This window comes from Gymnoscopelus braueri (genome assembly GCF_963280865.1).
Source record: "Gymnoscopelus braueri genome assembly, chromosome: 5".
In the NCBI taxonomy this organism is placed as follows: Eukaryota; Metazoa; Chordata; class Actinopteri; order Myctophiformes; family Myctophidae; genus Gymnoscopelus; species Gymnoscopelus braueri.
In genome coordinates this window covers 46,096,170-46,110,035 of record NC_137606.1, presented here as the reverse complement: position 1 = coordinate 46,110,035, position 13,866 = coordinate 46,096,170, and the positions used below count along the sequence as shown (strand labels likewise).

General features: G+C 40.5%; 1 protein-coding gene across 2 annotated transcripts in view; it reads right to left on the bottom strand.

Moving 5' to 3' along the window:
• Positions 1–13,866, bottom strand: part of arrb1 (arrestin, beta 1) — a 39,961-nt gene that overhangs the window by 16,825 nt on the left and 9,270 nt on the right. For both annotated transcript variants that reach the window (XM_080428335.1, XM_080428336.1), the window contains exons 2-3: positions 2,844–2,874; positions 816–876 (exon numbers count right to left, since the gene is read on the bottom strand). In XM_080428335.1, coding sequence (XP_080284461.1) covers positions 816–876; positions 2,844–2,874 — 92 coding nt within the window. The remainder of the gene's footprint in view (positions 1–815; positions 877–2,843; positions 2,875–13,866) is intronic.

Below are 13,866 nucleotides of genomic sequence, written 5' to 3'. Positions count from 1 at the left end.
GCAATTATTTGAGATAATCGCAATTATTTTGCATAATCGTCATAATCGTTTCCATGTTGAAATATGTCCATGCACATTTACCAAAAATACCAGAAATAGCAGATCTACAAGCTTACAACGTGTCACTTATTTTTTCCCTCTTTGTTATTATAAACAGAAATGTAATTTTTATTCATAATAAATGTTCAATGCCATAAACACAATTAAATCGTTAATCGCAATTATTTGTGTGACAATTAATCCTCAACTTAAATTCTGTAATCGTGACAGCCCTGGATACATGTACAATGATACATTGTTGTAGACCTATCAAAGTACAGTAGCAAGCTAGCGCGCAGGAAAATGTTTATGCGTTGCTGGGCAACAGGCCAGTCTCGGTCCAGTTCCAGCAGAACTAATTGTGTTGGCAGAGCTGAATAAAGGATTAAATAAACAAACAAATCACAATCTATTGTCAGTTATTACTGTTAACTAATGAAAATGCGCTTGTAGAGCTGTTGTATAAAAGAAATATCACACTTGAGTGCTGCTGTAACCACTTCATCCCTCAAATTGACCGGGGTCGGCTCTGTACTCGGTCCACTCTTTTTTTCCCCCTCTACACCAAATTGCTTCTGCAAGCTCATGTCGTGTTGCAACATGCTGTGAGCTTCTAGATGTGATGCTTTCGGTTACCATGGAGATGTCAATCATACGATACTGTGTGTGTGTGTGTGTGTGTGTGTGTGTGTGTGTGTGTGTGTGTGTGTGTGTGTGTGTGTGTGTGTGTGTGCGTGTGTGCGTGTGCGTGTGCGTGTGCGTGTGCGTGTGCTTACCAACTGGCTCCACTAAGTCTACTTGGTCAACAAAGTCTCTCTTCCCTAGATAAACAGTCAGCTACACACACACACACACACACACACACACACACACACACACACACACACACACACACACACACACACACAGTAAGTCAAAGTTTTTAATATGTTATGACTTTAAATATTTCTTGTTAATATAAAATACCTTGTGAGTGTCATCTATCTATGAACCTCCTTTGACCTGCGGTGCAATCATTAGGAAGTAGGAACCCATTACATTTAACCCCTTAAACCATAGGTTGTATATATGTCACAGGGAAAATGGCATTCCAGGGAAATTGACAGGGGAGCGCTTGTTTTATAGGCACGGGGTGGTGCTGCGAGGCGGGGCTTTGATGCGAGGACGACGACCACAACAACAACATACTAACCAGGAAGCTACGCTAGGGAAACGCTGAAAATAAAATGGATAATATGAGAGAAATACTCAAGTAAAGTACGAATACCTCAAAATTGTACTTGAGTAAATCTACTTTGTTACTTGCACCACTAGTACAAGCCTCAGTGGCGCACTTCGATAATCATTGGACTCCCCACCCACTACCACTGGGAGCCGGGGTTTGACTCCAGCTTGGGACATTACTTTTTCAAACAACCGCGGACTACTTTTTTTTCGCTGATAAAGTATAGTTTTGGACCATGACGGAAGGCGCTCCGACTTAGCAGACCTTGAGGCAGAGGAGTCGCGCCCGAGCGCCTCCAGGCGCGAGTGCCCGCGACGACCTGCCGATGGTCTGCTAGTCGACTTAAGCGCCGTCCGAGTTATGTACCGATAGGCACAGAATCGTAAATGATGTTGTGTGGGGACTGCGTTTGCCCCAAGTGCCACTCACTGCACTAACATAGCCCGCCAGGCCCGCCCCCTGGAGAGTGTGTGTGTGTGTGTGTGTGTGTGTGTGTGTATGTGTGTACACGCGCGCGTGTGCGCATGCGTGTGTGCGTGCTGGTTTGTGCATGCGTGCGTGTGTGGTGTGGGGCTCATGTCTGGCTTGCATTGCCCTCTAGCGTTGATTCTACAGAATTGCATGAGGGGCATGAAAACAAGCGTACCCCTTTCAATTTCCCTGGAATGCCATTTTCCCTGTAACATATATACTTAGTTGACCGGGGTATCCCATGATTCTATACTTAGTAGGTCTGTTAGTATTCCCCTCTACACCAAATCTCTTCATCAAAAATACCCAATCTAGCTTGGCTATTCTGGCTAAATGTTCACGTTAGAAATGGGACACTATAGGGTTCAACTGGTGGAACTGAAGGTACATATTTCTCACCCCCCGGATCAGCTTTTCAGCTGTATGCACATGTATGCAGATGTAATACATTATGTGTATAATATTTACTGTGTGTGTGTGTGTGTGTGTGTGTGTGTGTGTGTGTGTGTGTGTGTGTGTGTGTGTGTGTGTGTGTGTGTGTGTGTGTGTGTGTGTGTGTGTGTGTGTGTGTGTGTGTGTGTGTGTGTGTGAGTGTGTGTGTGTCTGTTAGTATTCCCCTCTACACCAAATCTCTTGATTGAAATTGATTGAAATTTTTATTAGGCAAAAGAATGTAAAACAACACAGTTACATTTATAATGCTTTTGTCTAAAAGGTCCGGCCAAAAATGTCCTTGCGGACTTGTTTCCGTTGGGGTCATCAAAAATACCCAATTCTACTTGGCTATTCTGGCTAAATGTTCACGTTAGAAATGGGACACTATAGGGTTCAACTGGTGGAACTGAAGGTAATCTCATCAGTTTTGGGTAGATGGGGTTGTGTGTCTGTTGTGTAGATGGAGTTGTGTGTCTGTTACTTAGATGGAGTTGTGTGTCTGTGTTGTGTAGAAAGATGGAATTGTGTTTGGTGAGTAGATAGGATTGTGTGTCTGTTGTGTAGATGGAGTTGTGTGTCTGTTACTTAGATGGAGTTGTGTGTCTGTGTTGTGTAGAAAGATGGAGTTGTGTCTGGTGAGTAGATAGGATTGTGTGTCTGTTGCATAACTCACCTTTCCATTGGGACTCGCTTTCTTAAAAACCCTGAAACAAAACACAAACAGAGATGCACTTTATCTTGGTCTGTCTCCACGCACGCACGCACGCACGCACGCACACGCGCACGCACACACACACACACACACACACACACACACACACACACACACACACACACACACACACACACAGTACTGAGACAACAGCAGCTTGCTGTTTGTGCAATGTTTTGTCTCGATCAATCAACGTTGCATCTTCCGATATTCTGAATCCATCTTGACTCAGATAGGCACTGTTTTAACTTTTAATCATGAAACGAAACCACCATTAAACAACACTTATACACAGTATTGACTATTATACTGTGGGTCAGTTGGACTTGCAACCTTCATATTTCATCATTACTAGCCCATTGCTAATGTCCCTATTTTCGGCAAAAATAAAATGTCAAAATATTTAAAACCGATGTAAAGTCATGTGTTACAGTACTATTATACACATCACATTTAGTACATTATGAAGTATAGTATAGTATAGTATAGTATAGTATAGTATAGTATAGTATAGTATAGTATAGTATAGTATAGTATAGTATATTATGAGTATAATACTGTTTGGGCATGTTGCATAGTAGTGTGTTTTCAATCAATCAATCAATCAGTTTTGGTAGGAAAATACGAACCAGAATAAGCAATGCTAAAAGAAGCAAATCCATCTGTCTCCAGTGAAAGGCCAAATACATATTTCTCACCCCCCGGATCAGCTTTTCAGCTGTATGCACATGTATGCAGATGTAATACATATGTGTATAATATTTACTGTAGGTGTGTGTGTGTGTGTGTGTGTGTGTGTGTGTGTGTGTGTGTGTGTGTGTGTGTGTGTGTGTGTGTGTGTGTGTGTGTGTGTGTGTGTGTGTGTGTGTGTGTGTGTGTGTGTGTGTGTGTGTGTGTGTGTGTGTGTGCGTGCGTGCGTGCGTACGTGTGTGTGTGTGTGTGTGTGTGTGTGTGTGTGTGTGTGTGTGTGTGTGTGTGTGTGTGTGTGTGTATATGTGTGAATATAATACTGTGTTGTTAGTGTTCCTCTCTGTGTATACATACATGGAAAGATATGATCTGTTTGAAGTCCATTAACCACTTAAACCCTACAACAGACCAGGGTCCCCCAGGGGTCTGGACTTGGCCCCCTTCTTTTTCCCCTCAACACCAAATCTCTTCACCAAAAATAGCCAATCTACAAGCTTACAACACGTCACAAACGCAGTGCATTGTGAGCTTGTAGATCTGCTATTATGACATGCCCAGAATAGGGATGCTATGGTTCATGTGGTTAAATGGCATACTTCCTTTACTTTCTTTCTCAAAGAAACCACTGATCTAATGTGACTGAATTGGTCTAACATTTTGACACCAAACAACTGACTGACTGCATTGCTTTCATAAAAACAGATCTATGGTTTCCTCAGGGTGTAATATATCATGTGTTTCAGTAGAATTCAATCATATTATGAATATAGTGTGTGATTATGGATCGAGGCAGTGTGGCTACATCAAGGTGTGAATAGTGCGTGTTGGTGGGGTGCCTTTTTTTGTTGCTGCTTGAGCCCCTGCCCCCCAAAATGTCTGTGCATGTCCCTGTCAGTCAGGCAGTCAGTCAGTTAGTCATTCAGTCATTCAGTCTTTCAGCCTAATGCACATCCGATACAATTATCTCCCTGCCTCGCCTCTCTCTCTCTCAGACTTAATGTTATCATAAATTACCCTCCATATCAGCTGCCCAGTGTCCATTAGCTTTCAACCCCCCCACCCTTCCCAGAAGAATTGGCCCCTGGGAATCTGAAAAAACAAAGGATGTGATGTCATTATCCATAGGAAATGATGTCCCTGTGTTGTACTCTACTGTAGACAACATGCTAGTGCACTAGAACGTACAACAGTCAGTCCATCCTGTTGTGGGTTCTATGGCTGTCCGGCCAACACCATGGCTATGTTTAGACTAGCAGCCCAAATCAAATTTTTGTCCTGGAATCAGATTGGTTTGGAATCAGATTGGTTTTTATCAAGTCTGAACAGCTTAAAAACACATGGAAATAGATTATTGAAATGTGTCAGTCTGGACACTCGGACACTGAAGCCAGATTTACACTTCGTCATACAATGGCGTTGCTCGCCGAAAATGCCAGATCTACAAGCTCACAACGTGTTGTGTCACGTTGTGACGCTTAGATCAGCATTTTTTTTTTAACTTAAGTACACTTTAGAGGTATTTATTGTACTTTACTGGAGTATTTTCTACTCTTAAAACTTCTACTGCACTACATGTCAGAGGCAAATATTGTACTTTTACTCTACTTTGTAGATTTAGATTATTATTACAAAACATGCATTTACCACTTCAGCCATATATAAAGAAAACATTGCATGGATGCACCTGGGACGTATCATCAGTGTTGTAGCCTGGGGTCATAGGGTGTTTCGGGTCTCGCAACAACATACACCCTCGCCCAGGTGACCCAGCCGAGGTTGATCAAGCCCCGACTTACGTCCCAGTAGCTACCCACGGTCAGTCCTATAGGGAAAGACAGGGCCACTCAGTCCGCTTCTCCGGAACTACTCTGCTGGGACTTGGGGAGGCTCTGACACGTGGAGGTACTAGGCTCTGTGGGTTGTCTCCTGGCCGGGCTCCTCCTTCGTCTCACCAGGTCCAGGACCTGGTGAGCAACCATTGCAGCTAATTTGATGGTATCTGAATAGAAATCCAATCTGATCACTTAAAGGCATACTAGGTAACGTTTTCAACAAAACTAAAGTTAAATTGTATATCTTTTGTGAGTGGCAAAAGTTTCACAACACCCACTCCATGAATTTCACCCCCGGAAGCCTTTTATTTATATATTTTATATTGAACGTGGACTGGGGGGACTTTCCCGGGGAAATGACGTCATCTGGCCGGAAAACGGAGGTGGAAATGCACTGGTTTCCTGTTTGGCCAGGAACTACCGCAACGGTTTCCTGTTTGGCCAGGAACTATCGCGCTAATAACAAAAAGGAACCTCACGCTGATTTTAAGAGAATGTAGGATTAGAAGATCGAAAAAGAACAGAAAAAGAAAGCACAGCTCATGGTAACTAATGCTCCACTGGCTAAGAGAAACGATCCGTAGATAGTATAAAACAATTAAAAGATCGCTTTTTGAAACGCTTCCGGCTTCCGGTGAAAACGAATGGAATTCTGGGTAATCGAGGACTAAGGAAATTGTATGCAGTGACGGTAGTGACCAGCAGAGGTTGCTAAAAATCGTTAGTTGTGAATTTGCATTGTACAACTTTAAATAACAGTGTGGACAGTCAGTCCTAAAGATCAAGTTAAATGTGATATTTAGGACTGACTGTCCACACTGTTATTTAAGTGAGAAACAAAGATTTGCCTGCAGTATGAACACATAGAAGCCTTTGGTGTTGGTCCCAAACAACATCTTGAAAACTATCGGCTGGATTGCCATGGAATTTTCTGTGCACCTTCACGATGGATGTAGCCTACCCAACTGATTTCCCCCTGTAGCACCACGCCGCCACCATTAGGCCAACTGCACGCAATATAATCACACATAAAAATCTACAGCGCAGATTGCCCTGCAGTCTCCAAAGGATGAACCCTGTTGTTTTTGGTTGACCCATGACCTTTCGTCTAGCAAAACCCATAGGCCAAAATGCTACTTTCATTTTATTTCACTTCACTATATTTTCGCTTTTGGTGTTGTATACAATATGTGATGGTCCTAAAACACACACTCCCTGGAGGCCAAGGAAGAATCTCTGCCCCAAATTCTTCACACCGGCCTTTTATAGCTTCACCAGGAGGCAGATTTTTGCAAAAAAAAAAGTTTATATTACTCCAACACATTTTGTCCAAACATCACACCAATCGGTACATATTATCTCTATAGTCATGTGATCATGACGGAAAATTTTACATACATATTCCATCCTGATTGACTAAGCTCCACAAATCACGTTCAACCCAGATTTGGCTCAAAGAAGGGGTTAAATTCTTTCTTCTGCTATGCCACCAAAATGTGGAATGCCCTCATACAAAAGTGTGAATCCTTACTCTCCTTCAAAACCGCTCTAAAAGAGCACTTACAGGTGGCTGCAATTCAGAACTGGCCCCTAACTACTATATGATGTTGTTTTTGCATAGTATTGTATATTTGTCATGTAATGTTTCAATGAATTGAGTATAAAGGACCCCAATGGAAATAAGCCATAGTGCTTTCTTGGGTTTTAATCCTCTTAACAGACCTTGTATAGAACTGTACTTTCTGTGCTTTTTTTAGCAAACTGTTAATAAAGTATTCAATCAATCAATCAATCAATCAATCAATCAATCAATCAATCAATCAATCAATCAATAAATCAATCAATCGGCTTCCAGCGTTTGCAGGAGTGGCTCATTTTGAACAAAATGCCTCAAATCATAAAAGCAGCATCCGATTGGCATGAAACTTTGCACGCACATTCCGACTAGGCCATGGAAGTAATGCCATCCTCCAATTTTCAAATCGGGCCCCATGGTGGCGCTATAACAGGCAGATTTCTGTGAGCGGCTAGTCTCTGGCACCGTTAGACCAATTGTCGTGAAACTTTGCACGCATACTCCTTGGAGGCCAAGTAAAAACCACTGCCCCAAATTTCGTCCTGTTATAGCGCCACCAGGAGGCAGATTTTTGCCCAACCATTTTTTTGATAATTCTCTTACAGATTTTGTCCAAACATCACGCACACTGGTACACATTATTTCTATGGTGATTAAGACGTATCTCTCCGATTTTTCATATTCCATCGTGATTGGATTCCAAAGTTTGCAGAAGTTGCCTGTTTTGAACAAAATGCCTCAAAACATGAACGCAGCATCCGATTGCTGTGAAACATTGCTGGCCCACAATAACCTACCTGCCCTGGTGCAGACCTGTGCTCCGAGGAGCACATTTTTCTACTTCTGTATCTCTGCTTAACCCCGCCCCCGCCCTAAAAACAGATTTTGACAGATATACACAAATATGTTTATGCATAATGTATTTTGTCAATAAAGATGTCAATCAATCAATCAAATCTACAACATTGGTATTTTTGCCTAGTTGGATGGAATATCGACTACCTTTAATGCGGTCAATAAGTGCGTTTTTAACGTAATCTTCCATAGCTCCTGCTAGTCTACGCGACACACAGTCACTGAAATTGGCATCAAGTTCGACAGTTTTGCAGCCTTCTCTCCAAAGTACTGTAAGATGCTTCATGTCTCAGTCTGGATCTGAGAAACTGCATGGTCCATGCATTCATCTCCAACAGGTTAGATTACTGAAATGCCTTTTTTTTATTGGATTTCTAAAAAAAACTGTGGGAATACTCCAGCTAATTCCAAATTCTGAGTTCTCGCTGGAACACATTACTCCTATACTTGGATCACTACATTGGCTCCCTATACTCTACAGAATTGTCTTCAAAGTACTACTTACTATATTTAAAGGCTTTAAATTGTCTAGCTCCTAAATGTTTCTCTACAGAACAGGTCCTGCTTTTCCTTTACCAGCAGAAAAACTGTTATTCAATCTGTCATAATGTCTGTGTTTGACTATGGTGATGTGCTGTACATGCATGCTTCAATCTCCACACTTAAGCCTCTCGATGCAGTCTACCACAGTGCCCTACGTTTTATCACTGGTGATGATTATCTCACCCATCGCTGTATTTTATATGATAAAGTGGGTTGGCCTTCTCTCGCAGTACGTAGAGAGCAGCATTGTATGTTATTTATTTATAAGGCCTTGTGTGGTAGGCTTCCTCTGTACCTATCTTCGCTTTTAGAGCCAAAGGTTACTGGACATGCAACACGTTCACAATCACACATTAGATATACCAGTCCTCCTCGGAAGAGCAGTGAACAAGGAAAGACTGCTTTCATGTATACTATGCTGGATACTATGCTCCACACAAATGGAACAAACTTCAGGACTCTCTGAAACTGGAGCGATTGGTCGCAATCGAAACATTTAGGGTACTTCTTGAGGACACATTGCATAGTAACTGCACCTGTTTCATGTAACACTATATTTATTTATCTGTGATGATCGTAATTTGATTCAAATGTTTGTTATGGTTTTTCATTATGTATGTATTTGTTTTAGATGCTGTTATCAGGGCGTCCTTGAAAAAGAGAGCTTTGCTCTCAATGGGCTCCCCTGAATAAAAAATAATATATATATATATATATATATAGCCTACAGTACATCTCTGACCGCCTCACTACCAGACAGTGGTTTATATCTACTGTATAGTATCTAAATCTGGTGACGGTGCATTTAGTCACTTTGGTCCTACTCTCTGGAACAACCTCCCTGATGACCTGAGATCTTTTACAACTGTGTCATCTTTTAAAAGTAGACTTTCTCTATCCTTTCAGATCTATAGTTAATTATTCAGAGTTTGTGATGGTAGTGTGTGGGTGGTTATATCACCAATCCAGATGAGGTGCATCAATGCACCCTGCTAACCTCCCAGTCACCCGGTTTTATCTCCCTCAAAAACACAAAAAAAGAAAGCCTGGACAAGAACTATTGCCGAAAGTGCCTAAATAAATGTAGCCTGGAATGGCCAGACTAATATCACTGCGTAGATCATATTAGTCTGGAATCTCTGTGTGGAACCTGCATTTCCAAGGGGCGGATAAAAAAATGCCTCTGATAAACCCGCCCCATATTTGCATACTGGGCCCTGATTGGTGTACCCACAACTTCGGGGGAAGCTAAATCCAATCACAACCGAGCGGGGCCAGACCAAATCTGCTGAGGGGTTATTATTATTTTTTTGCACTGGCAGATTCGCACGCTCGCACGCTCGCTCGCACACACAAACTATGCAATAACCCAGAGGAGATGGCTGTCAAACACATGCATCAACAGACATCTACGCACAAAGCCTATAGCTGTGTCCCAGTTCCATACTATACAGATTCTAAGCGTGTTTAGGCCATTCACACTGGAAAATCACTGGATTTTGAAGTGTTGTGTTGATAAACACTACTGTCCCACCACAACGCAGGAGGGGTGAGGGATTCACAGCTGGAAAAGTTAATTAATCAACTCACATTATCCGGAGAGAAAACTCTGCTGTCTCAAAGGCTAATGATACAGTTAATGAAAGTTGATGAAAGAAAAGGGAAAAAATTATAATTCGTCACGCATTTCTCTTCTGTAAACTGTCAATTAACAACAGATATCAAATATACATAAAATGTATGGGAATTAATCTACAGTCAATACAAAAACATAAAGTGAGTGACAGGTCAGTGTATCAATGTAAATGAGATCATGTAAAACAGATTAGCAGAACAGGATTGTGTTGTTGAGCTCTATTCCAGGGTTCCATTTGTAAAAACAAAAGGAAAAAATGGTTTGTGGCATTTCGTACAACAAATAGCGAGCTTGTAGATCTGCAATTTTCACTAAAAAGAAAGATTTACATATTTTGACAAATTTGCCCAAAATAGGGATTCCACGATGAATGGGGTTAGCATACATTTCACATATCCCCACCGGCCATAAAAATTAATGACCAGAGGCAGAGGAGGGGATATCAAAAGCAGAGGCACAGATTCCACCCCCAACAAATGCAACCCTGTCTATGTCCATTCTCTAACAAACATGACACGCGCGTCATTGACACAGGAGAAACAACACATCAATCATCTATAATGACGATCACGTCAAATCAATAACATAATAATGCTGCATACACTGACTTTACCAGCTCAGTGGCCTTGGATTGATTGAATACTTTATGCGGTGAAGAAGATTTATTATAATCAGCTGATGTCTCCAGGTCGCATCAAGCACCCATCAAGTTTGATGAGAGTCAAAGCACAAGATTACAGCACAAGTCAGAGTTTAAATAAGTTATACTGTATGTCTCTGCCCACACAGCATGTGCACGTCACAGACTACATCCTGCTCCTACTGCTGAGCAGGAAACCTGTGGCTGGGGCCCCTTACTGTCATGTTATAAGATGCTCTGGAAAAGGATGTGAAACCATTTGAGGTTAGGAGAAAGAGAAAATACTATTAAACTAAACCCTAGAAAGAGCGTAGGTTGCCGAAAAGGTCATAATAATAATAAAGGCTGATACAAAAGGATACAAAACATAGTGAAATCTAAGGTCAACTAAGGGTCAACTAACTAGCTGGGGCCCTGAGACACTGCGAACGTGACAAAAACATATATTCACATGCACTAACCTGCACACGCTGTCGTTGGGTTAAAAGTTAGTTAGACAAAAGCGTACGGTCAACATAAGGCAGAGTACAGAGTTACAAACAGACATAGTACACTACATTTATTTGAAAACTTTAGTTACTAGTTACTTTGTGGATTTTGATTATTATTACAAAACACACATTAACCCCTTCAGCCCTATTTAAACTTTGGCAGTATTGATACTTTTACCTAAGTTAAAAATGTGAGTACTTTTTCCACCACTGCACCTTGTTAACTTAAACTAAAAGTCCTTACACACCAGGGGCGTTATTTTCATGCGATTAATTCACCAGATTTTTTTTTCTTCGAACTGTTGTAGTATCCATAGAGAACGTGCATATTACGTGGCTATAAAGCAAATTTATATTTGTTCAATTTAACACCTTGAATAAAAGCATCAACCTGTATGAATGTACTAAAGGTCCAAAGTGACCAAAGACCAAAGTGGTTTAAACCGACCAACATTGCCATCATTAGAGGCCTAGCGCTCTCAGTAGTAATTAAAAATGTTAATTAATAATGTTTAAGATAAAAAACTATATTCATTTTTAAAAAAAAATCAGGTGGGTCAACCCGTCTGGGCAGCCCCCAGCTCCATCGCTAGTAGCAGCAGTAGTAGTAGTAGAAGTAGTAGTAGAAGTAGTAGTAGTAGAAGTAGTAGTAGTAGTAGTAGTAGTAGTAGTAGTAGTAGTAGTAGTAGTAGTAGTAGTAGTAGAATAATACTAGCCTACTCCGAGTACTAAAGTGGAGTGACACACAGGGTGGAGCTCCAGCGCAATGAACACTAGCACAGGTAATGATGATTTGAGTTACAGATTGGTTGCCAGTCTTCAAAACACAGTCAAGTGCACATATTTGCATTCTTTGTCTTGCAGACTAGTAGTAGTAGCAGTAGTGGTGGTGTTGGTGGTGGCAGTAGAACTAGTAGTTTCAGTATTAGTACTAGTAGTACTAGCAAGCACGTAGTAGTACTCGTGGTGGTGGTCGTAGTACAGGGAGGAAGCACCCCCCTCTCTAAACCCCCAGGAGCATTCACAGCAAATCAATACATGAACACAAACTGCTGCCAATAAACTGAGGCATTTATCTGATGACTGGACATACACACACACACACACACACACACACACATACACATACACATACACATACACATACACATACACATACACATACACATACACATACACATACACGCGCACGCGCACACGCACACGCACACACACACACACACACACACACACACACACACACACACACACACACACACACACACACAGAATCAGTTGTACTGTATAGTGGCTGAGGCACAATACAGTAGAGTTGGATTCTGGGTAAAAATCCATCTCAGCTGCATTATGGGTGAAACGTTCTTTTAAAACATGATCTAGTTACCCAGCAGCCCGTTACCACGGAAACTGACAGGCAGAGCCACATTACAGCTTCCAGATCAGTCATTTCCCTCTCTCTCCTAGATCACTGACATTACAATATACCAATAGTAAAGAGTACTAGATCACTGACATTACAATATACCAATAGTAAAGAGTACTAGATCACTGACATTACAATATACCAATAGTAAAGAGTACTAGATCACTGACATTACAATATACCAATAGTAAAGAGTACTAGATCACTGACATTACAATATACCAATAGTAAAGAGTACTAGATCACTGACATTACAATATACCAATAGTAAAGAGTACTAGATCACTGACATTACAATATACCAATAGTAAGGAGTACTAGATCACTGACATTACATTATACCAATAGTAAAGAGTACTAGATCACTGACATTACAATAATATACTAATAGTAAGGAGTACTAGATCACTGACATTATAATAATATACTAATAGTAAGGAGTACTAGATCACTGACATTACAATACTAATAGTAAGGAGTACTAGATCACTGACATTACAATACTAATATTAAAGAGTACTAGATCACTGACATTATAATAATATACTAATAGTAAGGAGTACTAGATCACTGACATTACAATAATATACTAATAGTAAGGAGTACTAGATCACTGACATTATAATACTAATAGTAAGGAGTACTAGATCACTGACATTACAATAATATACTAATAGTAAGGAGTACTAGATCACTGACATTATAATACAAATAGTAAGGAGTACTAGATCACTGACATTATAATACTAATAGTAAGGAGTACTAGATCACTGACATTACAATAATATACTAATAGTAAGGAGTACTAGATCACTGACATTACAATACAAATAGTAAGGAGTACTAGATCACTGACATTATAATACTAATAGTAAGGAGTACTAGATCACTGACATTACAATACTAATAGTAAGGAGTACTAGATCACTGACATTACAATACAAATAGTAAAGAGTACTAGATCACTGACATTACAATACTAATATTAAAGAGTACTAGATCACTGACATTACAATATAACAATATTAAAGAGTACTAGATCACTGACATTACAATATAACAATAGTAAAGAGTACTATATCACTGACATTACAATTTAACAATAGTAAAGAGTACTAGATCACTGACATTACAATTTAACAATAGTAAGGAGTACAAGGATCAGATGGGATAGGGATGGGACGATACGAAAATTCCATGTGACAATTATTGTGGCAAAAACTATTGTGATATTATCGCGATAATCAAAATAATTCTTAAAACTTCAAATGGCACTTTTGTTAACCTCTTGAACCCCC